The sequence below is a fragment of the Trematomus bernacchii genome, unplaced genomic scaffold (assembly GCF_902827165.1).
Source record: "Trematomus bernacchii unplaced genomic scaffold, fTreBer1.1, whole genome shotgun sequence".
NCBI lineage: Eukaryota > Metazoa > Chordata > Actinopteri > Perciformes > Nototheniidae > Trematomus > Trematomus bernacchii.
Window position 1 is genome coordinate 301,127 of NW_022987702.1, and position 24,747 is coordinate 325,873.

At 45.7% G+C, this 24,747-nt stretch overlaps 1 protein-coding gene across 1 annotated transcript in view; it reads right to left on the bottom strand.

Annotated features, from left to right (window-relative positions):
• The window catches only part of LOC117490100 (titin-like), a 241,720-nt gene that overhangs the window by 144,513 nt on the left and 72,460 nt on the right, over positions 1-24,747 (bottom strand). The window contains 27 exon segments of the mRNA XM_034139686.1: positions 2,642-2,902; positions 4,062-4,329; positions 4,842-4,925; positions 5,317-5,500; positions 5,961-6,246; positions 6,517-6,627; positions 7,019-7,306; positions 7,548-7,818; positions 7,820-7,839; positions 8,691-8,978; positions 10,792-11,079; positions 12,927-13,205; positions 13,526-13,807; positions 14,484-14,762; positions 17,397-17,684; positions 18,274-18,552; positions 18,660-18,941; positions 19,046-19,324; positions 20,294-20,575; positions 20,804-21,082; positions 21,167-21,454; positions 21,539-21,817; positions 21,908-22,186; positions 22,281-22,559; positions 23,241-23,522; positions 24,041-24,319; positions 24,415-24,702. Of these exon segments, the coding sequence (XP_033995577.1) occupies positions 2,642-2,902; positions 4,062-4,329; positions 4,842-4,925; positions 5,317-5,500; positions 5,961-6,246; positions 6,517-6,627; positions 7,019-7,306; positions 7,548-7,818; positions 7,820-7,839; positions 8,691-8,978; positions 10,792-11,079; positions 12,927-13,205; positions 13,526-13,807; positions 14,484-14,762; positions 17,397-17,684; positions 18,274-18,552; positions 18,660-18,941; positions 19,046-19,324; positions 20,294-20,575; positions 20,804-21,082; positions 21,167-21,454; positions 21,539-21,817; positions 21,908-22,186; positions 22,281-22,559; positions 23,241-23,522; positions 24,041-24,319; positions 24,415-24,702 (6,852 nt within the window).

Consider the following 24,747-nt stretch of genomic DNA (forward strand, 5'->3'; position numbering starts at 1 on the left):
TGAGGAACACATGTACTACGCCTGAGGAGGAACACCTGTGCTACGTCTGAGGAACACCTGTGCTACGTCAGAGGAACACCTGTCCTACGTCTGAGGAACACATGTATTACGCCTGAGGAGGAACACCTGTGCTGCGTCTGAGGAACACCTGTGCTACATCTGAGGAACACCTGTGCTACGTCTGAGGAACACCTGTGCTGCGTCTGAGGAACACCTGTGCTGCATCTGAGGAACACCTGTCCTACGTCTGAGGAACACCTGTGCTACGTCTGAGGAACACCTGTGCTACGTCTGAGGAACACCTGTGCTACATCTGAGGAACACCTGTACTACGTCTGAGGAACACATGTACTACGCCTGAGGAGGAACACCTGTGCTGCGTCTGAGGAACACCTGTCCTACGTCTGAGGAACACCTGTGCTACGTCTGAGGAACACCTGTGCTACGTCTGAGGAACACCTGTGCTACGTCTGAGGAACACCTGTGCTACATCTGAGGAACACCTGTACTACGTCTGAGGAACACATGTACTACGCCTGAGGAACACCTGTACTACGTCTGAGGAACACCTGTACTACGTCTGAGGAACACCTGTACTACAGCTGTACTACGTCTGAGGAACACCTGTGCTACGTCTGAGGAACACCTGTGCTACGTCTGAGGAACACCTGTGCTACGTCTGAGGAACACCTGTGCTACGTCTGAGGAACACCTGTACTACAGCTGTACTACGTCTGAGGAACACCTGTGCTACGTCTGAGGAACACCTGTACTACGTCTGAGGAACACCTGTACTACGTCTGAGGAACAGCTGTACTGCGTCTGAGGAACACCTGTGCTACGTCTGAGGAACACCTGTGCTACGTCTGAGGAACACCTGTGCTACGTCTGAGGAACACCTGTACTACGTCTGAGGAACACCTGTACTACGTCTGAGGAACAGCTGTACTGCGTCTGAGGAACACCTGTGCTACGTCTGAGGAACACCTGTGCTACGTCTGAGGAACACCTGTGCTACGTCTGAGGAACACCTGTACTACGTCTGAGGAACACCTGTACTACGTCTGAGGAACACCTGTACTACGTCTGAGGAACACCTGTGCTGCGTCTGAGGAACACCTGTACTACGTCTGAGGAACACCTGTGCTACGTCTGAGGAACACCTGTGCTACGTCTGAGGAACACTGAGGAACACCTGTGCTACGTCTGAGGAACACCTGTGCTGCGTCTGAGGAACACCTGTGCTACGTCTGAGGAACACCTGTGCTACGTCTGAGGAACACCTGTGCTACGTCTGAGGAACACCTGTACTACGTCTGAGGAACACCTGTACTACGTCTGAGGAACACCTGTACTACGTCTGAGGAACACCTGTGCTGCGTCTGAGGAACACCTGTACTACGTCTGAGGAACACCTGTGCTACGTCTGAGGAACACCTGTGCTACGTCTGAGGAACACCTGTGCTACGTCTGAGGAACACTGAGGAACACCTGTGCTACGTCTGAGGAACACTGAGGAACACCTGTGCTACGTCTGAGGAACACCTGTGCTACGTCTGAGGAACACCTGTGCTACGTCTGAGGAACACTGAGGAACACCTGTGCTACGTCTGAGGAACACCTGTGCTACGTCTGAGGAACACCTGTGCTACGTCTGAGGAACACCTGTACACCTGCAACACCTGTACACACCACTGAACCAGGCAACATCTGGGGCCGTCACCCAATAAAAAGTCTGTCTGGCTTTTAAACAATGTCTCTGTTTTTAGAATTTCTATCTCAAATAACCACCAAAATGACTGTTTTTCACTCTTTGCAAGGAGAGTGCATCGACTCTTTTCAGTTTGTTGTGTTCTCCTTAGAGCTTGAATCCTGTTTTAACATAAACGGGTAACGGGACCAATCGGGGTTTGGAATAATGGGACATTATGAAATAGCAGATTTTTGTCGAAAACCAGGTATCGATGCCTTTTTCAGGCAAATAGGGATAATGATGGGCAATAGACGGAACATGTTTCAGACTGCTCAAGTTCAGAGTAACGGGCCATCGGGACAACGACCGTTTGCTTTCAAGGATATCTGACAAAACTACTACGATGGGTCAATTGTTTGCATCAAATAAATTGCTTCTTCAACTGACTGTTAATATCTTTAATAGACATCATATCATCTGGACTGCAGCTGCAACATTAAGGAGAGTTTGGACCACAAAAGTAAAGCCAAAGACCTGCACCGCCCCCTGGTGGTCAGCTGTTTAGGAACTGCTGGATAGCGATTTCTATTACCTTGGTGGTGTAGCACTATCCGATGTTGCTTTGACTTTAAAGATAACCTCTCTTCCACACAATACAATGCAGAATCCAGATCGGTGCATCCCTGCTGATGATGGCTGGATGTTTGAGGGGGGGGGGGGGGGGGGGGGGGGGTGGGGTTTGATGGATTTCAGTCGTAAGAAGACAACCGAATGAGATGATGGCGGGACGTTTTGTTTTTTGCAAGATAATCCAGAGCGTGAAGAGTTAAGACAGAAGGAGTGACCCCAGAAGAAAGAGAGAAAAAAGAGTCGGGCGTTAGTCTCAGATGGGGGGGGGGGGTCTGAAGAGGTTAGTGAAGACGCTAGCAGGACGGTTCCTGTACAAACCTTCCACCCACAGGTCGGCCGAGGACTCCAGGGTCTGGTACCTGCAGGAGTACCGGCCCTGGTCTTGGGTCTTCAGGTCTCGGATCAGAAGCTTCTGAACCTTGTGCTTCACCTCCGACGTGTACCTGCCCTTCATCTCTAAACGCTTCCCGTTTTTAAACCACTGAGCTTCTACATTAGGGATGGACAACTGACAAGACAGCGAGCATGACTGGCCTTTCTTACCCGAGGTCTCCTGCAGGTGCTTCTCAACCTCCGCCTCTGCAACACACAGCAGAGAAACACAGCGTGAGAAAATATGCTGACAAAGTCAAACTCTTACTACACATTTTTGAAGCTTTTCTCATTACTCTGACATTCAAGTGCTTCAGCTTTCTGCTCAGTGTGCGTTGGTTGTGTTTAGAGGCAGAGCGAATGACACGCTTTGTTATAAAAGGTAGAGAGAGCATTTGATCAGAATTTCTATTTTTTCTCAGATTTTCAATCTTTTTTCTAGGATTTCAATTTCTTCTCCGAATTGAGTTTTTTTTTTAAATGTTGACTTTTTTTATCAGTTTTTTTATCAGTTTTTTGACTTTTTTCTCATGATTGTACTTATTTTCAGATTTGTCCTTTTTTTTCCTCATATTTCACTTTTTTCAAATTTCTTATTTTTCCTCAGATTTCTGACTATTTGTCTTTTTTTTCATTTTTGAAGTTTTTCTCATAATTTTGATTTTTTTTCACAGATTTAGATTTTTTTCAGAATTTAGATTATTTTTCAGATTTATGACTTTTTTTCTCAGAATTAAACATTTTTTCAGAATGTTGACTTTTTCTAATTTCAATCTTTTTTCTAAGATTGGAATTTTTGACTTTTCCTCCGATTAATGCGTATTCGTTGCACTTTTTAACATTTACCTTGCAGGACTGTTACTGGTTTAGAGTATTTATGCGCTGAGTATCTGAGTATCTGAGTATCTGAGTATGTGAGTATGTGAGTATCTGAGTATCTGAGTATCTGAGTATCTGAGTATGTGAGTATGTGAGTATCTGAGTATCTGAGTATCTGAGTATGTGAGTATCTGAGTATCTGAGTATCTGAGTATCTGAGTATGTGAGTATCTGAGTATCTGAGTCTCTGAGTCTCTGAGTCTCTGAGTATCTGAGTATCTGAGTATGTGAGTATGTGAGTATCTGAGTATCTGAGTATCTGAGTATCTGAGTATCTGAGTATGTGAGTATCTGAGTATCTGAGTATCTGAGTATCTGAGTATCTGAGTATGTGAGTATGTGAGTATCTGAGTATCTGAGTCTCTGAGTCTCTGAGTATCTGAGTATCTGAGTCTCTGAGTCTCTGAGTATCTGAGTATCTGAGTATCTGAGTATCTGAGTATCTGAGTATCTGAGTATCTGAGTGTCTGAGTGTCTGAGTACTGACCGGCGACGGCAAGTTTGGCGCTGGAGATGTGCGGCCCGCAGACGACCCGGTAGTTCCCCTGGTCGGCGGGCTGGCAGTTCTTGATCTTCAGCAGGTGACGGTCTCCGCTGATGCTGATGTCGTACTTGTCGCTGGAGTCCAGTTTCTGCGTTCCCTTGTACCAGGACAGCGTGATCTCAGGGTAGTTGATCTTCACCTCGCACTCGAACAGCGCCTCCTTTTGGGTGAAGATGCACTGATCCGAGATGTCCTTCATCACCGTCACCGGCTGCAGCGGAGAAAACACATTATTGTAGAGACACTTTTAGATTCAGTTGTTATCTGTGCACGGTGAGTGTGTGTGTATGAATGCATAGATTAAGTGTGCATGTCGGTTTATTTATCAATTTAATTCAATTATTTCAGTTTGATCTCTTTGCAAGAAGTGTCCTATATTTCTGAATTAGTTATTTATTATTATTATTTATCTCACATTCCAATCACAGAGATTATTTATAGTTTTTTCTCAGAAATCTGTGATTTATTTGTACTATTTTTACTACTATCCCATAAACTATATAGGGACCCCTTTAACTGCCTCTACTTGGATCCATAATTATTTAATATTTAACCGTTAATGTCGTAGAATTTACATTCTCAAGTTTTTTAATTGTTCTGCATCAAATAAAATGTGTCTGGAGATCAGTTTAAAATATCCTCAGTGTGATCAAAAATACATTTGATTTGTGTTTTGTAACAGATCATCTGTGTTTTCCCAGCGGTCAGTGAACGCCTCCTGACCTCTGTGCGCTCCATCCTCTTCTGAAGGTCGGCCACCAGGCGAGCCATGTCCTCATCCGACTCTCTGTCCGCACGCTCCACTTCCTGCAGAACACACACCGCGTTATCCATCAGGACGTCCACACACACACACACACACACACACACACACACACACACACACAGACACACACACACACACACACAGACACAGACACAGACACAGACACAACACAGACACAGACACAGACACACACACACACACACACACACAGACACAGACACAGACACAGACACAGACACACAGACACACAGACACACAGACACAGACACAGACACAGACACAGACACACAGACACAGACACACACACACACACACACACACACACACACACACACACACACACACACACACACACACACACACACACACACACACACCACACACACACACACACACACACACACACACACACACACACACACACACACTCACCGGTCTGCCGCTCTCCTCTGCCTTCTCCTTCTTCAGCTGCTCGATGGCCTGCAGGAGGCCGCGGTAGTCTGTGATTCCGTACATGCGAGCGTACTTCTCGTACTCTTTGGGGTCCACGTTCCTCAGCAAATCCACGATGTCGATGTCCTTCTCCTCCTGAGGACTCTTCTGCTTCGACGGCGTCCTGACAAACACACCGGCAGAGGTTAGAGATCAATACAACCAAAGATTTAGATGAAATACGAAAGACGTGGAGTTGGGATGAAGAACTGGAAACTTTGAATGGGAAATAAAATTAAAATTCCCCGAACAAACGGCCAGAAATGTGTGAACTCTTTGTAACCATCGGCAAAAGAAATTGTTTCTAAAAATCCCAGAATTGCTGCTTGGCTTTTGAGATGAATTTAAGACTAACTGGTATATGATTACAGAAAGGTTATTGGATTCTCATTTACACAAGTTGCTGAGTTTTTATTGAAATGGTGAGATGTTCCTGATCTGATGTCCCTCTGGTCAGAGCTGACCAGAGGTGGGGACTCGAGTCACATGACTTGACTCGAGTCCCCACCTCTGGTCGGAGCTTAGTCATAGATGAAAGAAAATGCTCTCAGAAGCTGAACCCTTCCTGTCAGCTGAACACTCACTTCTTGAGTTTGGCGCGCAGGTCTCCCTCGAGATGCGCCGACCCCTTCTTCTCGTCCACCTGCAGGTCGGCGCTGCTCTCGATCTCTCCGTGCTTGTTGTTGGCGACGCAGCGGTACTGACCCGAGTCCGACTTGGTGACCTCCCTGATCTCCAGCCGGGCCTCCTGGCCCTTCTGCTCCATGGAGATGCGTCCGCCGTGCGTCACCTGACGCCATTTCCCCTTCATCCACTTCACGCTGGGGATCGGGTCTCCGCCCACTTTAGCGATGAAGGTGGCTGTTCCCTCTGAGGGGGGGGGTGGGGGGGGGGGGGGGTAGAGACTCGTCAATATATTGGGTTTAAAGATGACAGGTTTGTTTGTGGCTAAATAAAGAATATCGCCCTCATGGATCTGTTTATGTCACAGAAATATGTTGCACAAAAATGCCATCTATCCACCTATCTCTCTATCTCTCTATCTCTCTATCTATCTATCTATCTATCTACCTATCTATCTATCCACCTATCTATCTCTCCATCCATCCATGTTTAATATGTAGTGTGTTTGCTCCTCACTCTCTGTGACGTGGATGGTCTGTGGCTCCTCGATGAAGAACAGGTTGTCCAGTTTCTTGGCAGCAGCCGGAGCTTCAGCCGGAGCAGGGACTCCAGCTTTCTCTGCACAAACAACAACAACAATAACAATATTACAACAACTGATGAACTACCTTTATACATTTAAGAATGAGTAAATGCATTTTAAAATACACGCACAATGATATTAAAACATTGTATAAATGATGGAATTAATAAATAAACAGGAAATGTAATATCAATGGGAATGATTAGATATATAAATACATGAAAAAGCAAAAAGAAACAGAAATATCAATAATAATGCGATCCTTTACTGATACTATAACTTGTGGTTCATTTATTCGTCTATGAATTGATTCTATATGTTGTCAGCGTCTCTATATGAGACCACCTTCCAGCTTGAATCAGCAGCATGTGGTCAGAGCAACAGAAGCAGGTGGGTCTGTAGAGTGAGTCTATCAGAGAGCTTTCTGTTCCTTACCTTTCACGGTGACCTTGGCCTTGCAGAACTCGCTGCCGGCATCGCTGCTGGCCTTGCAGAGGTAGTCCCCGGCGTCGTGTCGGGAGGCGGGGCTTATCTCCAGAGAGGCCGTCCCCTCGGAGAAGCTGATCTTCGTGCTGCCGGCCGACGTCAGGTCCTTCCTGTCCTTCATCCAGCTGATCGTCAGCGGGGGGGAACCAACAACGTGGCAGCGCAGACTCAGCTTCTCTCCTTCGTCCACAGTCTGAGGCTTCAGAGGCACGTCGAACACCGGGGCCTTCTTCGCCTCTGCAGGAGGAGGAGGAGGAGGAGGAGGGGGAGGAGGAGGAGAAAAGGGTCAATGCAAAGACCAAATCACTCACAGGTGACCCATGACTAATGCGTAGGAGAGTAAGAGACAAAGAAGACGGCTATAAAGAGACAAATCATAACGCCTTCAAAGAGGCACACAGCAACAAAGAGAGGCTAAAGAGCTGAAGCGCTGCCTCTCCCCCCTCTCGCAGCGTCACGGGGGTCCCAGCAGACCCACCTCTGATCCCCACAGTGACGTCGCAGCAGGACTCCCCCGCCTCGTTGGAGGCGCGGCATTGGTAGGACCCGCTGTCCGTCACCCGGCTGCTCTTGATGCACAGCACCGACACGTTGCTCTTGAAGCTGACGTCGTACTGGTCCGAGCTGAGGATCTCCGAGCCGCCTCGGAACCAGCGCACCGAGATGGGCTGAGAGCCCGACACCCGGCCCTCCATCTTCACCAGCCGGCCCTCCGTGTCCTCCATGTGCTCTGACGGCTTTTTAGTGAACACGGGGGGGGGTCTTACGCTCTGAGAACAAGAGAAGAAGAAGTGAGGAAGAAGTGCCCAGAAAGGGGCCGGGGTTAGTGAAGAAACGGGTTAGAGAAGAGGTTAAAGGTTAAACACGCCCACAGACGGCCTGAGGCAACACAAGAACACCTGGAGGACTTTAGGTCCACTGCATCGCTCTTTGGCTGTTCTCTCACATGGGACTACTTTTAGACCCTCATGGTAAAAAGTCCTCGTAGTTTCAAGAAACATAAATGATAATCTGATTTAAAGTGTCTTTCCCAATGGGGAAAAGTATTTTGTAAGGTTAGAGAAGAGGGTCTAAGGTTAGAGAAGAGGGTCTAAGGTTAGAGAAGAGGGTCTAAGGTTGGAGAAGAGGGTCTAAGGTTAGATAAGAGGGTCTAAGGTTAGAGAAGAGGGTCTAAGGTTGGAGAAGAGGGTCTAAGGTTAGAGAAGAGGGTCTAAGAGGGTCTACGGTTGGAGAAGAGGGTCTAAGGTTGGAGAAGAGGGTCTAAGGTTGGAGAAGAGGGTCTAAGGTTAGATAAGAGGGTCTAAGGTTGGAGAAGAGGGTCTAAGGTTAGATAAGAGGGTCTAAGGTTAGAGAAGAGGGTCTAAGGTTAGAGAAGAGGGTCTAAGAAGAGGGTCTAAGGTTGGAGAAGAGGGTCTAAGGTTAGATAAGAGGGTCTAAGAAGAGGGTCTAAGGTTGGAGAAGAGGGTCTAAGGTTAGATAAGAGGGTCTAAGAAGAGGGTCTAAGGTTGGAGAAGAGGGTCTAAGGTTGGAGAAGAGGGTCTAAGGTTGGAGAAGAGGGTCTAAGGTTAGATAAGAGGGTCTAAGGTTAAAGAAGAGGGGGTCCCGGGGTAACCCTAAGTACCTTTGACCGTGATGTCGCAGGAGCACGAGTCCTTGCCCGTGTCGTTGGAGGCGTGGCAGAAGTATTTTCCGGTGTCGCCTTTATCGGCCTTCGTGATGGTGAGGTGGGGGGTGTTTTCCACGCAGCTCATCTTATAGTTCCCCCCACTGCGAATGTCTTTGTGGTCTTTGGACCATGTGACTTTGATGGGGGCGGAGCCGGTCATGTGACACTCGAGCTCGATGCTGTCGCCCACTGTCACCTCCTGAGGGGACAACTTCCTGTCGAATATCGGTGGGAAACGAGGCGCTGCGAAGTCCGAGGAAGAGCGTGAGGAAGAGGAGGAAGATGAGGAAGAGGAGGAAGAGTCAAGACAAGAGGAAACATTACAGTCAGGTCGACGAGGATCTGCTGAGACCTCTGATCATTTAACCTCACATCAAACCAACATAAGAAAGAGATATGACAACCAACGGACAGACAAAAGTGTTTTCTATCAGTTTCAGGTACCTATCAGGTGTTTTCTATCAGACTCAGGTACCTGTCAGGTGTTTTCTATCAGACTCTGGTACCTGTCAGGTGTTTTCTATCAGACTCAGGTACCTGTCAGGTGTTTTCTATCAGTCTCTGGTACCTATCAGGTGTTTTCTATCAGACTCAGGTACCTGTCAGGTGTTTTCTATCAGACTCAGGTACCTGTCAGGTGTTTTCTATCAGACTCAGGTACCTGTCAGGTGTTTTCTATCAGACTCAGGTACCTGTCAGGTGTTTTCTATCAGACTCAGGTACCTGTCAGGTGTTTTCTATCAGACTCAGGTACCTGTCAGGTGTTTTCTATCAGACTCAGGTACCTGTCAGGTGTTTTCTATCAGACTCAGGTACCTGTCAGGTGTTTTCTATCAGACTCAGGTACCTATCAGGTGTTTTCTATCAGACTCAGGTACCTGTCAGGTGTTTCTATCAGACTCAGGTACCTGTCAGGTGTTTTCTATCAGACTCAGGTACCTGTCAGGTGTTTTCTATCAGACTCAGGTACCTGTCAGGTGTTTTCTATCAGACTCAGGTACCTGTCAGGTGTTTTCTATCAGTCTCAGGTACCTGTCAGGTGTTTTCTATCAGACTCAGGTACCTATCAGGTGTTTTCTATCAGACTCAGGTACCTGTCAGGTGTTTTCTATCAGACTCAGGTACCTGTCAGGTGTTTTCTATCAGACTCAGGTACCTGTCAGGTGTTTTCTATCAGACTCAGGTACCTGTCAGGTGTTTTCTATCAGACTCAGGTACCTGTCAGGTGTTTTCTATCAGACTCAGGTACCTGTCAGGTGTTTTCTATCAGACTCAGGTACCTGTCAGGTGTTTTCTATCAGTCTCAGGTACCTGTCAGGTGTTTTCTATCAGACTCAGGTACCTGTCAGGTGTTTTCTATCAGACTCAGGTACCTGTCAGGTGTTTTCTATCAGACTCAGGTACCTGTCAGGTGTTTTCTATCAGACTCAGGTACCTGTCAGGTGTTTTCTATCAGACTCAGGTACCTGTCAGGTGTTTTCTATCAGACTCAGGTACCTGTCAGGTGTTTTCTATCAGACTCTGGTACCTGTCAGGGTGTTTTCTATCAGTCTCTGGTACCTGTCAGGTGTTTTCTATCAGACTCAGGTACCTGTCAGGTGTTTTCTATCAGACTCAGGTACCTGTCAGGTGTTTTCTATCAGACTCAGGTACCTGTCAGGTGTTTTCTATCAGTCTCTGGTACCTGTCAGGTGTTTTCTATCAGTCTCTGGTACCTGTCAGGTGTTTTCTATCAGACTCAGGTACCTGTCAGGTGTTTTCTATCAGACTCAGGTACCTGTCAGGTGTTTTCTATCAGACTCAGGTACCTGTCAGGTGTTTTCTATCAGACTCAGGTACCTGTCAGGTGTTTTCTATCAGACTCAGGTACCTGTCAGGTGTTTTCTATCAGACTCAGGTACCTGTCAGGTGTTTTCTATCAGACTCAGGTACCTGTCAGGTGTTTTCTATCAGACTCAGGTACCTGTCAGGTGTTTTCTATCAGACTCAGGTACCTGTCAGGTGTTTTCTATCAGACTCAGGTACCTGTCAGGTGTTTTCTATCAGACTCAGGTACCTGTCAGGGTGAGCTTGGCTCTGCAGGAGGCGGACCCCACGCTGTTGGTGGCTGAGCAGGTGTACTCCCCAGAGTGCCTCATCTCTCCGTGGGCGATCTCCAGTGCCGCCGTGTTGTCGTTGTACGTCATGGTGAAGTCTCCGCCCTGCTTTAGGGGCTCTCCGTCTCTCAGCCAGGTGACCTCCAGCGGAGAGGAGCCGGCCACGCGGCACTCGAACCGCACCGCCTGGCCCTCCGTCTGCTGGAGGCTGGTCATCTTCTTCGGGAAGGAGGGCGGGGATTTGGCCTCTGGGGGAGAAAAGGTGGAGGAAGTTAACCAGGTGTAGTTACAAGGTGCAGTAACCAGGTGTAGTAACCAGGTGTAGTAACCAGGTGTAGTAACCAGGTGTAGTAACCAGGTGTAATAACCAGGTGTAGTAACCAGGTGTAGTAACCAGGTGTAGTAACCAGGTGCAGTAACCAGGTGTAGTAAGCAGGTGTAGTAACCAGGTGTAGTAACCAGGTGCAGTAACCAGGTGTAATAACCAGGTGTAGTAATCAGGTGCAGTAACCAGGTGTAGTTACAAGGTGCAGTAACCAGGTGTAGTTACAAGGTGCAGTAACCAGGTGTAATAACCAGGTGTAGTAACCAGGTGTAGGAACCAGGTGTAGTAACCAGGTGTAGTAACCAGGTGTAGTAACCAGGTGTAGTAATCAGGTGCAGTAACCAGATGTAGTTACAAGGTGCAGTAACCAGGTGTAGTAATCAGGTGTAGTAACCAGGTGTAGTAATCAGGTGCAGTAACCAGATGTAGTTACAAGGTTCAGTAACCAGGTGTCGTTACAAGGTGCAGTAACCAGGTGTCGTTACAAGGTGCAGTAACCAGGTGTAGTTACAAGGTGCAGTAACCATGTGTAGTTACCAGGTGCAGTAACCAGGTGTAATAACCAGGTGCAGTAACCCGGTGTCGTTACAAGGTGCAGTAACCAGGTGTAGTTACAAGGTGCAGTAACCAGGTGTCGTTACAAGGTGCAGTAACCATGTGTAGTTACCAGGTGCAGTAACCATGTGTAGGAACCAGGTGTCGTTACAAGGTGCAGTAACCATGTGTAGTTACCAGGTGCAGTAACCATGTGTAGTAACCAGGTGTCGTTACAAGGTGCAGTAACCAGGTGTCGTTACAAGGTGCAGTAACCAGGTGTCGTTACAAGGTGCAGTAACCAGGTGTAGTTACAAGGTGCAGTAACCATGTGTAGTTACCAGGTGCAGTAACCAGGTGTAATAACCAGGTGCAGTAACCCGGTGTCGTTACAAGGTGCAGTAACCAGGTGTAGTTACAAGGTGCAGTAACCAGGTGTCGTTACAAGGTGCAGTAACCATGTGTAGTTACCAGGTGCAGTAACCAGGTGTAGGAACCAGGTGCAGTAACCAGGTGTAATAACCAGGTGCAGTAACCAGGTGCAGTAACCAGGTGCAGTAACCAGGTGTAGTTACAAGGTGCAGTAACAAGGTGTAGTAACCAGGTGTAATAACCAGGTGCAGTAACCAGGTGTAGTTACAAGGTGCAGTAACAAGGTGTAGTAACCAGGTGTAATAACCAGGTGCAGTAACCAGGTGTAATAAAAAGGTAAAGTAACCAGGTGTAGTAACCAGGTGCAGTAACCAGGTGCAGGAACCAGGTGCAGGAACCAGGTGTAGGAACCAGGTGTAGGAACCAGGTGTAGGAACCAGGTGTAGTAACCAGGTGTAGTAACCAGGTGCAGTAACCAGGTGTAGTTACAAGGTGCAGTAACCAGGTGTAGTTACAAGGTGCAGTAACCAGGTGTAGTAACCAGGTGTAGTAACCAGGTGCAGGAACCAGGTGCAGTAACCAGGTGTAGGAACCAGGTGCAGTAACCAGGTGTAATAACCAGGTGCAGTAACCAGGTGTAATAAAAAGGTAAAGTAACCAGGTGTAGTAACCAGGTGCAGGAACCAGGTGCAGTAACCAGGTGTAGGAACCAGGTGTAGTAACCAGGTGCAGGAACCAGATGTAGTAATCAGGTGTAGTAACCAGGTGCAGTAACCAGGTGCAGTAACCAGGTGTAGTAACCAGGTGTAGTAACCAGGTGTAGTAACCAGGTGTAGTAAACAGATGTAGTAACCAGGTGCTCACCTATCACGTTGAGTCTGCAGGTGGAGGAGGCGGACCCGATGGAGTTCTCTGCCTTGCAGGTGTATTCTCCGATGTCGGCCTTGCCGGCCTTGCTGAGCTTCAGGCAGGCTGTGCCGCGGCTGAACTCCAGCCTGCAGGTGGCGCTGGAGCGCACCTTCCCGTCGGCCTTGAACCAGAACACCTTGATCTCAGGTGTGCCGCCCACCTGGCACTTCAGACACACGGCGTCACCTGTAGTCACCTCCATCGGCTCCAGGGACTCCACGAAGTACGGAGGCTCTGCAGGGACAAACAGCAGGGACACAGTGAGGAGGAGCCTGACACCTGCTGGACAGAGCCGGTACTGCATACACACTAAAACTGAGTATTACTCAATATCTACTGCGTATTATTCTGAATATCTTCATATTGATCCAAACATTTCCCAAATCAGGATCATAAAGTACATGTGGAATGTCTGGAAATTAAAGAATATACGTTGTTATTATCAGGACTAAAGTTTGTTAAACACTTTAACTCAGTTTAGGTAGAAAATAATATGTATTCAAAATGATGCAAAGACGTCCCCATAAAGACAGTGAGATCTCTTGTTTTCTCACCGAGGATGGACACGTTAGCGTCACACTGGTCCTTCCCGGCATCGTTGGACACCTCGCAGGAATATTTCCCAGCAGCCTCTTTGTCGTCGGTGCTCAGGCACTCGAGGATGCAGGAGCTCTCGGTGGTGGTGATGTTGTATTTGTACGAAGCGAAGATCTGCTGGCCGTCTTTGAACCAGTTCACGGTGATTTTAGGAGTTCCTGTGTAGGTGCACTCCAGGGTCAACGGTTTCCCCTTCTCCACCGAAACGTCCTTCAGCTTCTTAGAGAAGGCTGCTGGATCTGAGAGGAAATATAAAGTATTTAAGTTTAGTTTAAAGTTTGTTAACAGAAGAGAAAAGCAGAGGCACTATTTTACTGATCCAGTCTTTGTTATCTCAATACGGTACGATAGCAAAAAGGAATTACCCGGGGGACATTTGCTTGAGAAAACATAATTTTAGAATAAAATAACTTCAGATTTATTTCCATGCAAAAGTTTACATTTCTTCTTTGTTAACTTATAATAAGATTATATGTGCAAAATAGTTATCCTATTGTTCTTCCTTTTGTTGTCCCATTGTCTGCAAATGTTCCCATTGAGGGGCTAATAAAGAATAATTAACTGCTTTTAAAACTGATATACTTTTTTCAGTACTTTATTAAATGCTTATAGTAAATGTTGATGGTGTAAAATTACTTTCACCACCCTTTAGCAGGTTCAATGTATATTAAGAGTTGTCTGGATCTACTTAATGAGGCGAAAACAGTGAAACTTCACTTATAAATGCTGGTTTAATAGAAGAGACATATAATGTTAGTCTGTCACGTCATGGCTTCACATGCCTATTGTTGTGCGAATAACAGCTTCAACAACATTTTGGAAATGAAGCTCTGAAGTCCCAGGCTCCTTCAACAATGCAACATACAATATTCTCAAGATATAGGAGAATATTAGTAACAGACACGTGAGACAGACCTTTGACGGTGAGGTTGACGGGGCTGCTCTCCTTGCCGGCGTCGTTGATGATCTGGCAGGTGTACTCCCCTGCGTGGGTCCGGTCCACCGTGAACAGCTCCAGGACCACCTGGTTGTCCTTCAGGGAGAAACTGCAGTCGCGTCCGGGCAGGATCTCCTTCGCTCCTCTGAACCACTTCAGTTTGAGCGGCGCGCTGCCTTTCACCATCGCAGAGAACGTCACGTTGGAGCCCGGCATGGCCTCCACCGGCTGGGGGGGAACCACGAAGGATGGGGGCTCTGGAGGGTAGCAAGCAGAGGGTAACATGTTAAACATGGAGGAAGTCTCAAACTATATAAGGGAATACATGTACTAAAATCAGGAGAATTTAAACTTGAACTCTACCTACTTGGAGCCACCATTCACTGAGCAATGAAGAGTTGAACTACAGCTATTGTCTGAATAAATACCACCAATACTAATTTCTGGCGTTAATATTGTACATTTACAAGAAAGTAAATACATTTTCTGAGAAGTAAGTGTTGGTGTGGTGTGAAGAGGTTGATCCCACCTTGCAAAGTGACGGTTCCTCGACAAGAGAAAAACAGAGCTGAGAAACTCATTAAAAGTTGAAGAACATCTGATGATCTCATGAAATATAATGCATACTAGCCAGCAGACTATATAGGAGTTCATATCTATATCTCACCAGACTCCCTGGTCAGATCTGGCTGCTAAATGGGCTAGCTTGGTGTTAGCAAATGACTTTGGCAGCTAATGTTACATAGCAACCAAAAATAGATCCTGCCGTTCAGTTAAGTTTCAGCTAGCTAGCTCATAAGTTAGTTTGCCCGCTCACAATCTTTATCACCGGCAAAATACTAATATCAGGGTTGCCAACTTTGGGTACCTGGCTGGAGTGAGATTTTGATATCATGGGTTTAATTCGGTTTAATTACACATATGCGCACGAAATGACTGCTATCGTGTCAGCAGCGGGACCTTAGCATATATATAGGATATATATACAATATATACAAATACACAATAATGGACACAGACTATAAAGGGCACACAGTTTCATTCACTAATGAAAGTCAAACATGTTTGTTTCCACTGTTTTATTGTGTGCCTGTCGCGATAAGCAATTAATTGACTTATCGTACGATAAATAAAAATGAACTCGATAACTTTTCTGACCTCGATAAATTGCCATTTACATGAGGATGTGACTAGCAGTTTGAAAGGATGTACTTGAATTATTATTATATATTATCATTATGTCAGTGGTCTAAAATGGTCATACAACGGTGCCGACAATATTATCGTTTATCGCAATAATTTCCGGGAAAATGTATCCAACAAAATTAATTATCGTGAGAGGCCTATACATGAAACACACACACACACATCTATAGACTTACTCCAAACTGCCAAATATATTAATGAACACACTCTCACTCTCATATACTCTTTGACTCTATTTTGGCCTAGTAGAACAATAAGCAGCAGACTTTTACTTTTTTATCATTTCTACTGGATCTTAGATCTGCGCATGCGCTCCAGAGTATTTTTGTTGGGTAATCTATGGTAGGGCTAACCCATACAGTGGTGGGGCTCAGTATTTGCAATGTAATTACATACACGCTCCCCCCGACAGTGAAACGCCACGCGTGAGGTTTAGATTATTTCCCTGTCTCAATCCAAATTGAACTGTATGAAATAAAAAGGCACATTTGTCTTGTAGTAAATAAAAAGGGCGACCTGGAGCCAATCCTGCAATTTCCCCACAGGTGAAAGAGTTGACATGCTGAAGACCCAACCCCTGCAGGGGGGTCTGGGGGGATTTTTTAAAAATACTAACATCAAATACACATTCTGGTACTCTCTTGAGAAGAATAATAAATATATCTATTACTACACGACACATTTAAAAAATGAATGCCATATTAGTTTTGTGTGACTTTGTTCTGAAAGCTGAACCTGCTGCTCCTCACAGAGAGAAGAGGGAAGAGGCTGTGTGAATTACTTTACATTGTGGATAAGGGTGGATAGCCCCCATTGTTCTGTGTGTCAAGATGAAAGACACACCTATCAATCATCAAACCGTGGGGTCTTATTTCATTACGTGTTGATTTCTATCAACACGTAATGTTGTATCGATGTATAAAGAGATGTACTACCGCAAAAGTATTCTCCGTCGGGACTTCCTGCAACAACACCACGCCGTTATCGTGATTCTGATTGGCCAGAAGACATTATCAAAGATGTTCTATTGAGAAGACGATCACTACGTGACAAAAGTTTTCAAAACCGTTTCTAGTCTTCGGTATTCTTGCTTTTGGCGTGAGAATAGTTTGGGCAGCGTGAGAGCGTGAGATTGAGAGTGAAAGCGTGTGTCACACGCCAGATGCGTGAGAGTTGGCAACCCTGTAATATTATCTGCTAAATGTAAAGGGAAAGTCTGTAGTTTGCAAAACTGAATATGACAAATGGAGTCGTTTTGTCAAATAATAACCTGCTTTCTACTAGCCGACAGCGATGCAAGGCATTGTGTAGCTAACTCACTAACTTACCATAACCTAAGTTAGGGTTAGCTAGCTAGCTTTACTTCAGCTAAGCCGCTTGGATCTGGTGTTGGTTGCTCTGTAAGTGAACTGATACAAGTCATTTGATAACGGCAAGCTAGCAAGTATCATTTAGCCAATAGTGGAAATATTATACATGAATATTTCAGATAGAGCCATCATTCCTAATATGATATATGACTTTAAAGTAATATCGCATGGCTTTTTTTGGCCAATGCTCAGAGTGTTAGCGAGCAACAGGAAGCTGATAGCAGTTCACTAAATGGCCACCGGGGTCATTAATAACAAGGATTTCCTGGAGAATGAAAGTGAGCATGCAGGGTGTCTCTGTGTGTATTTCCTGACCTTTCACAAACATAGAGGCCGAGGTCTCGCTGGATCCAGCCTTGTTCAGAGCTTTGCATTTATACAGTCCAGAGTCGGACAGCTTCAGCGTGGACACTTTGAGCGTGCAGCTGTTGTTGCTGAAGTTGATCTCATAGTTGGGTCCGCTCTGTATCTCCTCCCCATCGTGGTACCAGGAGATGGTGAAAGGTGGGGAGCCCGACACTTTGCACTCCATCTCTCCGGCTGCTCCGACCACTGTGTTGAGATCCTTCAACTTCCTTGAGAACGATGCAGGAATGATCTTATCTGTTAGCGAGGGAATGAGGAGTTAGCGGTAGGACACATGAGGACAAATACAAGAGGCAATGTCATTTGAGAAACTTGGTGTTATGTAGTCAATGCTCTTGTGTGATGCTTGAGTTTAGACAACATTTAGCATTTGAGAAATTGTTGGCAGTTTACCAACTTCTGCAGATATTTTCGTATATTTTTCTAAATGAGTATTAAAGGGTTTATTGTTGTGGATTGTTGGAGAACCAAACCAATTGTGTCATAGTATCTAACAGTTATGTTAAATCTAATTGGTACCGCTGAAATAGCAATGTAGACCCCTTCTGGTAACCTCAATTTCAAATGACCTAGATCCACCACTGTTTGTAAAAACCCACTTTTATATTTCTCAAATAAATACAGAAAGAAGATATCAACAATTACTTTGATATTGGTACCAAATCTAAGGTATCATAGACCTTTCACTTGGGGTTAGATGCTAATATGTGTTGTCTTAGTACTTAGTGAAATGTCAATACAGTTGAATCTAATCCAACCATAAAAGCAATAACCATAAATTCAAACAATACCCAGCCCTCGTCACATTTAGGTAAATGACACCAACCTAAGACTGTGAGGTTAATCTTGCTTAGGTCCTTCCCGACCTCGTTCATAACCTCAAAAGTATATTCTCCAGAGTCCACCTTCTCAGCAGAGAGGACGTTCAGGCTGGAAATCATCTCAGAAAATGAGATCTTGTACTTCCTGCCGGAGGCCAGCTCCACCCCGTCCTTGAACCACTTGGGTATGAGCTGAGGGGTTCCACACACTTTGACCTCCAGGGCGGCCATGTCGCCCGCCGTCACGCTCAGAGCGTCGGGCTTGTCCACTATCTTAGCGGGTTCTGGAAACAACAGAGAAGAAGCAGAACATGTTCTTAATCAAACCTGCAGGAGGAAGGATGGGAGAAAAGAAACTGTATGAGAAAGAGAGAATTATATGATTACAAACCTAGAACAGTCAAGTTAGCGAAACACTCCACACTCCCAGCATCGTTTCTGAGGTGGCAGGTGTATTTGCCTGCCGTGGTCGCATCAGCCTTAAAGACTTTAAGAGCGACCTGGTTGTTCTCAAGGGTGATTTTCCTGTTGTCACCGTCCCTGAGAATGTGATCCTTGTCTTGAACCCAGGACACAGTAATGGGTTCAGAGCCTTTAATAGTGGCCACAATGGTCACCTCCTCCCCCAGAATCACTGTCTTGTTTGACAGTTTCTTCACAAACGACGGCGGCTCTGAATAGAGGAGAAAAACAGCGCAAAATGGAAAGTCAGCAATGTGACAAAGTAACTTGAAAATCTATTGATTGTGATTTTCATTTGAGACTGTCACTACTGACCTCTGAGTTTAACTGACGTCTGGCAGGTGTCACTTCCTACACTGTTAGTCACTTTGCACTCGTACTCGCCGGCATCCGAGGCCTCTATCCCAATGACATGCAGCGTGACCGAGCTGCCCTCGCTCACCATCTTATACTTCCTGCTCTCCATCAGAGGCTTCCTGTCTTTGAACCAGGTGATCTGGAACGGAGCTGAACCGCTCATCTCGCAGTACAGACTCACGTCCTTCCCCTTCAGCCCTTCAACGGGCTGGGGTACTTTAGTAAATGATGGGGCGTCTACAGAAAGATCAGGAAACTGTTAAAGAGGCATACATGGCAGAAGAATCCATGATGAAGTCTTAAAGCTGAAACCCGTAACATGTTCTCAGTTCTCGCGCTCTGCAACTGTTGAGAACGAGCTTTTACGTTTTTTGGAAAAGCAGCTAACGTGGCGGGACGATCATCACGATGGCCAAGCTGGGAATGTTTGCGCAATTATAGCCTATATGTCAGATTTTTGTGAAAATGAAAACTAAGAGATGGCAATAGTAATAACACAAGGCCAAGGATTTACAGCTACGGAAGTTTAATTTTCTGTAGGAGTTTGTTGGGACTACAACTAAGATGTCTGAGTTGATTTGTAAGTGGTGCGTTGTTATTGGAACTGAAGTAATGACTGCAGAGTTGAACATATTGGATAAAACTACAATTAAAATGGGGGCAATCCTGTAAGAGATGGCAACATGTATGTGGAATAGCTTGAAACTACAGAAAAGAGGGGAAATGGTTATGTAATTGGTTGTATCTAAAGCTAATTGCATAATTGATGTGGAATAGTTTGGGAACTACAGATAATCTGGCAGATGTTTTCTGAAAATTGCGGGAACTACAGTCCAGATGGCGGACGTGTGAATGTTTGGTAGAACTACAGCTAAAATGGTGGGGATGTTGTGGAAGGAGGATGGAATTATAGCTAAGATGGCGGATGTATTGTTGAAAAGTGTGTATTCTTCCTGATTATTTGAGGTTCCAGCATGTTTTTATCAAGATAAAAGAGCCAACCCAACCAGCTGAGAAACATCTCTCAAAAGCACAAAATAAGAAACGAGTCTCGGACCAAAGTGAGGATCCTCCAGCAGACCGGATATATGAAGAACTTGAATGTTACGTATTCCAGCTTCAAGCAACACAACAGCACACTGAAGAGCCAGTGCACCAGAAAGACCATGTGATGAATGATGATGAGGAAGTCAGGAAGGGGCTGACCTTTAACGGTAAGTGTGGTGCTGCAGCTGACACTGCCAGCATCATTCTGAGCTTCACAGGTGTAAACTCCATCATCATTAAAGCTCGTTGACAGCAGTTCCAGGACTGCTACCGAGTCAACAAATGATGTCCTGTAGTTGCCCCCATCCATGACCTTGGTGTCCTGTTTGTACCAGGTCACTCTCAGAGGAGCTGTGCCAGTGACTTTGCACTCCAGGCGGAGTGACTCTCCCTGCTTCACAAACTTAGTGGCAGGGAGTTTCAGCACAAACTCGGGGGGTTCTGGAAAGCCAAAATACAGACATATTAGCTGCCGGCAGCAAGTAGGGTCACTTGAGATAGGTTGTTACAACAGGCAGATGAGATAAGCTGACGATGATGGGTTAGCAGCAGAGACAGGATGCGGTGACAAACAGCTTTGAATATGAAAGAACGGCAGAAACTGTAAAATGTGACAGCGATGCAGATGTGAGATGAAAACAGCCACGCAAGAGTTTGAAAGAGGCCAACCTTTGACTGTCAAGTCTGCACTACAGCGCACAGAACCAGCATCGTTGCTGACTTGGCAAGAGTAAGCTCCACTGTGGGTGACCCCCACTTTATAGAGCTCCATGAAGCAAGAGAGCCCCTCCAGCCCGGTGAAACATGAGGGCCCGGTCATGAGCTCAGAGTCGTCCTTGAACCATTTGACTGTGAAGGGAGGCGTTCCCTTAAATGTGCATTTGAAGCGCATAGTGCCGTTGGGTACAGCCGCCTGGGACTCAGGCAGCGTCACAAAGCTGGGAGGCTCTGAAGAGAATAAGACGGATCACGTTAAAGAGGGTACTCACCTTTGATTTGCACGATCAATCACGTTGGAGAGCAATGTCTAACCTTTAACCATGAGGGATCCGCTGCTTTCACAACTCCCCGCTGCGTTGGTCAGTTTGCAAGAGTAGGACCCTGCGTCAGATCGCTCGAGCTGTTCGATCTCCACGGACACAGAGTTGTCCTGCTGGATCAGTTTGTGTTTCACACCACTAGAGATCTTGCTCCCGTCTTTCTGCCACTCCACAGAGATGGGCAGCGAACCAGATATTTTGCAACTGATCTGAACAAAGGAGCCCAATATCTCTCCCATGTCTACCAGAGGTTTGATGAAGCTCGGGGGAATGACTTGTTCTGTTACCAAAAGACATTTTTAGAAAAAAGTAATTAGACTTTATTCAACATGGACTCCAGGAGTTTTACGTTTTGCACACCAACCTAGAACGATCACTTTGACTTTGCAGCTGCAGCTACTGATGTGGTTTTCCACCTGGAACACATACTCTCCTTCGTCCTCTTTCTGAGCGCACTGAACCCTGAGGCTGCTCATGTTGTTCTCAAAGGTCAGCTTGTGCTGCCTAATGGACTGAAGCTCCTTTCCATTTTTCATCCATTTCACTTTGAGCTCAGGGGAGCCCGTCACCTTACAGTCCAGACTGACTGGATCTCCGACTGTAACCTTAATCACTTCAGGTTGTTCTGTGATCTGAGGTGGCTCTACAATGCAAAAGGACATTCAAACAGTTATAACGTTCCCAACAGAGTTAGAAAAGATTGGAAGCCATCATTAGTTTAGCAAAAGTATACCTTGCACAGTTAGCGTGGCAAAGCACTTCTCCTGCCCGGCCTCGTTCACCACCTGGCAGGTGTACTTCCCGCCATGTGTTGCTTCACAGGCGGGAATCCTGAGAGTGGCCACATTGTTCTCAAATGTTCTCTCAATCTTTGCATTCTCCAAAATCCAGTTCTCATCTTTTTGCCATTGTACAGAGAGAGTTGGAGAACCCTTCACAACACACTTAAACTCTGCCATTTCACCGAGCACAGTGGCAGTGTCCTCGAGCCTCTGGGTAAATGTTGGTGGTTCTATTACAATCAAAAACAATGAAGGGTTAAAGGAAACGTTGAGTTTTGACCTCAGGAGATAGATATGTGGAGTTGTATTTCTGATTAGACCGACCTTTGAGGTTTAGCGTAGTCTTACAAGTACAGTTCCCGACCTCATTAGAAACCGTGCACTGGTATTCACCGACGTCTACAGCGTCACATTTGTGCACCTCGAGCCTCACAGTGTCGTTCAGCTGGGAGAAGCCATGCTTAGCACTAGGTTTGATCTCCTTTGCATCTTTGTGCCATGTTATCTCAAATGGACCGGTCCCAGCGACCTGACACTCAAAGCAGGCGCTGGAGGCCTTCACAACATCCGCCACAGACAGGTCTCTAATAAATGATGGCGGTTCTGAGACGGGAAAACAAACTGTTAACTCACTTTTTTTCGTAAGAGTGGATTATTTCCTCAATATGTTAAAATGCAGACTATGTTTACATTTGGAGGCAAAGTTTCCCAAATAAAAGTTTCTATATGGTTTAAGTCAGAACTTGGACCGACCCAATAAGCAAGTTAACATCAACTCGGGCTGGGCGATAGAAACAAGGGTCATTTCATATCTAGATAACGCTATATACCGTATACCATGAATGACCACCTGGTTAAACCAATTGTCTACACAACTGTGTGAACTGAAATGTATTATCTCATTTAATTCCAAACTTAAATTCAGTTCAGCTGGAGACCAGTTTGCTACTGGCATCTAACTGAGCATTTAACAGAAATCTTAAAATGATACTTCCTCAACATTTATTTAGTAAATGCCTTGTTATCTTAAATCAAGAAAAGGTTAGTAGGTATGTTTGATTTTTGCAAATTATAATTCAATTGACCAAATAAAAAGATAATATTAAATGAACGCCCAGCCCTACTCCGGACCAGAATTCCTAGCGGTAAAGTGTCTACAAGTACAACAGCAATCAATTGCCTGGATCAAACCATCTGGAACACGTGGCCTCTAAAGTGTTTGGGAACCAATGCCTCCATCCTATATTCTTAAAACTCTGCTTTCAGTCTTCTGACTGGACTAACCTTTGACCTTGAGCTCCATGCTACAGCTCTCGCTGCCGGCCTCGTTGCGGGCCTCGCAGTAGTAAAGCCCGCTGTCTTTGGTTTCAGCACCACACACCTCCAGCGTGGCCACAGAGTTAACAAACACCATCTTGTACCGATCGCTGGGGCTGATCTCAGAGCCTTCCCTGAACCAGCACATGTCTATCTCAGGTGTGCCGGTCACCTGGCACTCAAACATTTTACTCTGACCGGGACGGACCACGGACAACCGAGCGGGGGTCCGTGTGAACTTAGGGGGCTCTAAGGAACAACATAAAATGATAAATGTGACTTTCACAAAGACGACAAGGAAAAACTGATCTCTATGAAGTTCACAAAATATGTTTCCATCCAAGTGTTGCTCAAAGCCTTTGGGGAGAGATTTGGTGAGTTTCTTAAGAGCCTTCTTGTAGCCCTCTTCTCTTTGACTGACGGAGCCTGAAACCTGTTTGCACAGTTTAAGCTTATGGAAATACTTCCTGTCATTTTGGAGTTGTCCAAAAAGATCCATATATTCCATGTATTAAAATCTGTATGAACTTATTTCTTCTTCGTAAATGTAATGCTGTTTCAATGTTCCCTTTTTTCTTGTACCATTTGCAGGCGATTTGCTCACCACTGAAAGGCAAGCTGATGGTGCGACGGTTTAAAGTCACCTCCTACAGCAGTGAAAACACTACTGTCTTTAAATGGATTACTTAGTATAGGGATCAAACTGATTGTGTAACAAATGGATGGAGACATATTCACTGACTCAGTTTCACAAAGGGAATATGAACCTTTCACAAAGAGTGTTGCCTGACAGGAAGTGGAGCCCACATCGTTCTGTATCTCACAGACAAACTCTCCAGAATCAGAGGTTTTTGCAAAGAAAAGCTCCAAAGAGCTTGAGGTATTGTCTTTGAGCACATTGCAGTCAGCACTGGATATAATCTCCTTCTTGTTTTTAAACCATTTGGTGGTGAGCGGCGGTGTGCCAGACATCAGAACATTAAACTGGACCTTTGAGCCCGGCAACACATTCATGGATTCAGGCTTTTCAAGAATGCATGGTGGTTCTGGAAGAGAAAACACGAAATAATGCTTGAGATAAAAACCTTTGTGTAGTTGTGTACCTACTGATGAATACCACATATGAAATGTGTGTGCAAACCTTTGACGAACAAGATGCCGGAGCACTGCACGGTCCCCGCTTTGTTTTTAGCGATGCAGGTATAGCTGCCGCTCTCTTTACCGTTCAGGTTAGAGATTTCCAGAAAAGCAACATTTTCAAAGAATGTGCTTTTGTGTTTCTCATCAGTCTGGATCTCTTTCTCATCTTTGTACCATTGAATGGTTATCGGCAGAGAGCCGGATACAAGGCACTCCAGATGAGCAAACGACCCTTTGAGACCTTCTGTCTGCTTCAGTTTTCTCGTAAAAGAAGGGGGAATGATTTGATCTGACATCGATGGAGGAAGAGAGAGGTGAGAAACAAATCTTTAAA